General features: G+C 36.3%; 1 protein-coding gene and 1 non-coding gene across 2 annotated transcripts; both read right to left on the bottom strand.

The window, feature by feature from the left end:
• Window positions 1-208: 208 nt before the first annotated feature.
• On the bottom strand, window positions 209-280 carry TRNAW-CCA (transfer RNA tryptophan (anticodon CCA)). Its single transcript has one exon. It is a non-coding gene; the product is annotated as a tRNA-Trp (tRNA).
• Window positions 281-1,268: 988 nt separating this feature from the next.
• Window positions 1,269-4,380, bottom strand: LOC142620968 (histone-lysine N-methyltransferase ATXR6). Its single transcript, XM_075794289.1, has 6 exons — window positions 4,032-4,380; window positions 3,265-3,345; window positions 2,934-3,163; window positions 2,577-2,677; window positions 2,284-2,496; window positions 1,269-1,516 (listed from the first exon to the last, which is right to left on the bottom strand). Exons 1-6 carry the CDS (start codon window positions 4,330-4,332, stop codon window positions 1,357-1,359), a joined length of 1,086 nt encoding a protein of 361 aa, XP_075650404.1. The 5' UTR covers window positions 4,333-4,380; the 3' UTR covers window positions 1,269-1,356.

The following is a 4,380-nucleotide window of genomic DNA, read 5'->3' as shown; positions in this document are numbered from 1 at the left end:
CAATCTTCAGGCGGTTTGGTTTCTTGCTCTTTTAGTGTTTTTTTAATTTTAAATTAGGAATTTAAAAAAGAAAAGAAAAAAGCTATTGAGCCAACTAAAAATCAAGCTCCAAAAAGGCCCAAAAATTAAAAAGAAGAAGAAGCTATTGGGCCAACTAAAAGTCAAGCTCCAAAAAGCCCAAAGTTTTTATTTCAAAAATTCAAAAAAGTGAACCCGACGTGAATCGAACACGCAACCTTCTGATCTGGAGTCAGACGCGCTACCATTGCGCCACGGATCCGTTCTTACATTTAATTGTAGTTTTATTATTAATATACTTTGTATACTTATAGCCTCACAGATAATAATAGCAACTCAAGAAGTTTAGGCCATGTTTAGCTCACAATGTTAAGAGTTGATTCAAGATTGTAATTCCACAGGTATCATTATATAACATCTGATATTATACACAAGATTGCAACTCAATCCTGGCTACACTCTTTTTTTGTTTCCTCCTTTTCTGTCATACAAACCAAAACATCACTTAACACACAAATATTCAGTTGCTTAACAATTTGTTATCTCTTCATATCATTCAAAGTGACGAAGTTCAAACTGTAGAATTGATGGTTTACTTTTTGAATTATTCTGAATGCTTATCTTCTTCTTTTCCTTTTTTAAAGGGCATTCTCAATATTTCATAGCCAGTAGTTACTGAATTTTTAATGGTTTGAATCTAAAGGAGTTTCTCAACCACAATGAATATTATTGCAAGGTGAGAAATTGAAGGTGGAGGGCCCTTGGAAGTCACTTTCAAGTTGGTAAAAGGTTCCAAAAGATCCAATGGAGCAGGCTATGAAAATTCCCCATCATAGTTAGCCACAATAAAGTTTTTACAACTCTGTCCACGTTCAGTACAAATGTACAATCAACTCTACTTCAATTATTGCAGTCACTCAAACTCCAAAGTCATTACTATTAACCGCAAGTTTCCTTCTGGAAGATAACAATGCTAAATTATTTTGCACGCCCTTGGAATCAACTTTGTTTAATTTGTAGGAATTTTACACCATTATAATTATTGTTACTATGTTTAAAAAAAAACTGCATTTTGTGCTAGTCTCAAGGCACTTGAACACTATACAATCATAGGACGTTCAAATTGGTCAAGAATGGCACTGGAATTGCAGTGACTTATTCCAATTTCTCGCCTAAATAAGTATTATTCTTCAACATTTGCAGTTAAATAAAAAGAGAATTGTGGGCTAAGGGAAAGAGATCATGAAAAATTGACAATATAATTAGCCTGTTAGTGGCCAAATGCTTTCATTGAACTCAGTGAGGCCGTGAGGGTATGTGTGACAAGGAAAAAAAGAGTTAGACAAAATGCTCAGTTGGGTATTCATTCTCATATCCATTATAATCATAGTACAATCTCTCTCCCTTTCGTATATCTCTGTTTGCAATCAGTAAGACCCGACACTGACCGTTGACATCAAACCTCACACATTTGAGATTCTGCTTTTTTCTCCCTTCCCTGCATCAAAAGATCAGCTTGCTTCATTAGATTGCACCAAACATAGCCCCTATCCATTCAAAAATATCTAAAATTTTATAGTGGATATGTGATGCCCAATTGGATGGCTATAGAAAATAAGCATTAAGCTGTATATGAGTGCCCCGTGGTAATTAAAGAAGCTTAATGCAGCTTATGAAAATATTGAGATATTTCTAGGGCTGGGAAGGGCAGAGGTAGATATTAGATTGTAATTTAGACTAGAACAAAAACAATAGGTGACTAGGTGAGTATCTTGTGCTCTTTACACAATTAAATGGCCTATTAATTTCTCTGAACACTCAGGTTCAAATCCATTCTACCAAATTTAAAACAACCTTACACAAATTTCCACACACGTATTTCAAAAAACTACAAACAACTCAACTCAAACTCTTCTACCAAACGGGCCTTTAGCTACTCTAAAGGTCTCATAAGTCCTAAATAAACTGCTTTCTATTTTCATTGCCAGTAATGACTCCTATTATGTATTGATACTGCCAGTGGCAATCCATGTGCTGGAATGCTATCTGACTATGATATGCAGTATATTATGTTTCACAGAACAAAACAAAATTCCGCAGTGTCATAAACGTCCTATAAGTGTCTAAATCATGAAAAAATAATGTATCCCTCTCATCCATCTGTCCCAGCATGAAGATTTTTCCGGAGGCTATTATTTGACAGGCGTAGCTAGTGCTGTGATTGAAAGGGAGAAATTCAAGATTTGAGATGGAAGATGAGCTTACGGCGAGTGATTGTTAATGCCATTGATGAAGCGCGCAATGTTACTACGCTTGTCAGGACAAATGACAAGGCTTTTTGAAGTGTCAGTCGCAGAAAGCAATGTCATCATGCTATCTCCATCATCATTTTCACGATTCTTCAAGTAATCAACATCTCCAACATATTCTGTAATTATCGTCAAGTCCTTTATAAATCTATCTGCCTCAACCGTGAACCTGTTTAATCAAACAAGGTTACTAAGCTAGGAACCAAATGTGCAACAATCAAATTTAGGGCTGAACTGTATATTGCTTACCCTTCTTGAGGATCAAAAACAACCATGAGAGGTGGCCATTCCCCTGTCTCCATCATGCTCTGACACAAATTTAAGGTTTCATTATCTTCTTTTGACAACACCTGAAATGCAATTATGACATAATGGTATTAGATATTGACCAATCCATTTCAAAACATTACCTCAAGCATCAAAAGAGTATTTCACGTCTATATCCCTCATGTGAGATTTGAGAACTAATAACAATGTATATGTACAGTTTTTGAATGACCAAAAATGTTCTTCAAATAAAGAATACATAAATCACATTACACAATCCTTGAATTGATACTGTCTTGCAGGGCATTAAAATTGTATTATAGCACATCAGTAGTCTACCTGCATTCCCCCCAGCTCAAGGGCTGCACGATTAGCTGACCGCGATGCCATGCCAGGTCTGTATGTGAGTTCATTACTAAATTCTGTCCGAGTGGCTGTCAATGCCGTTGCAAGTGAAGCCATTTGCTCCAATCTCCTCGCAGGATCCTCACTCGGGTTGAATGGTAACAACCTTCTTCTCTTCTTTGACATCACTATGCTACTAGGTCGCCTCCGTTTCTTTCGGTAATCTAAAACAAAATACATACCACATTAGTTTCAAACTAATAAGAGATAGAAAAACACAAATGTTAGACAGAAGAATTGCAACATTGTTCAAAACTCTCTTTACCTTCAATTACTTTGTTGCTTGAGTCTGAAGATCTTTGAATGCGAAAGAAATCCACAATTTTGGTTTGAACAAGGGGGAATGCTGCACATCATCATTGAAGAAACCAATTTGATATGAGACAAATTGCAATGCAAATGGACAGACAATATTTTAGGCTGTTCAATCTTCAATCTTTACCAGTTATGCTAAATGATTAATTAAATATTAACAAAGGGCAAAATTTAGTACAATTTTATAAGTATCGTCTCTCAAGCTCTCCAATTAAATTCAACAATGTGGCCCGTTAACCAATGCAATACAACCATGAGATTTATTAGCTTATCAACAAATAATGTCCTTAAGTTCTCAAATATTTTGAAAATGATACTCTTAGGCTTGAATAAATAAGGGACATATTAAAAGGGTTTACTTTATAATGTGCCCAAAAAAAAAACCCATATGAACTATTAGGCTAATTTTCGACCAACTCTGCTCTATCCCCTCAATCTAAATGGACTATTAGGAAAAAAAAAAATATTGCATACAATGTGCAAAATGGGCATGAAATGTATAAATCAACCATCAAAAGTCCTTGATTTAATTAAAAGGGGTCAAATCAAAAGCCCATATCTAATACATGCACACAATAAAACCCATAAATACGCATCAAAACAAAGCATTTGACACAACCCAGTTAGCAATTAGCATCAAATATAATAAAAATAAAAACCCAATAATAAAAATCTATAAAAACAAGCATTTGACTATCCAAATCTACATGAACTTACACTTCAACTTGTTGTGGCGATTTGAGCAAGAGTGACAAAACCAAGAGCCTTTGGGGACGGAAACGAGGATGGGTCTAAGGCAAAACAAATGGTACCCTTTGTCGCATTGGTCACACAGAAGAAGCTTCGACGCGAAATTACCCGACCCACATTCCTCGCAGCAAACGCCGCCGTACTCCAAATCCGACCCCGACCCCGACCCGGACCCATTTTCTGACTCCGACCCATCTTCCACTTCCACTGGCTTCGGAGCTTGAGTCCTTCGCCTCAGCACCATTCTCGCTGTTGGTCTCGACGCCATTGCTGAAAAGCTTCAAAGAAATTTCTCAATTTTTGTTGTTGTTGTTGT

The sequence above is a fragment of the Castanea sativa genome, chromosome 12 (assembly GCF_040712315.1).
Source record: "Castanea sativa cultivar Marrone di Chiusa Pesio chromosome 12, ASM4071231v1".
Lineage (NCBI taxonomy): Eukaryota > Viridiplantae > Streptophyta > Magnoliopsida > Fagales > Fagaceae > Castanea > Castanea sativa.
Note: the sequence above shows the minus strand (reverse complement) of the source record. Positions and strands in the feature narration are given on the sequence as shown.

Coding starts and splice junctions, on each gene's coding strand:
- LOC142620968 (XM_075794289.1), bottom strand. CDS start 4,332: ATGGCGTCGAGACCAACAGCGAGAATGGTGCTGAGGCGAAGGACTCAA. Junction 2,497..2,576: donor GTTTTTGATCCTCAAGAAGG/GTAAGCAATATA, acceptor TTGATTAAACAG/GTTCACGGTTGAGGCAGATA. Junction 1,517..2,283: donor GGCATTAACAATCACTCGCC/GTAAGCTCATCT, acceptor CTTTTGATGCAG/GGAAGGGAGAAAAAAGCAGA.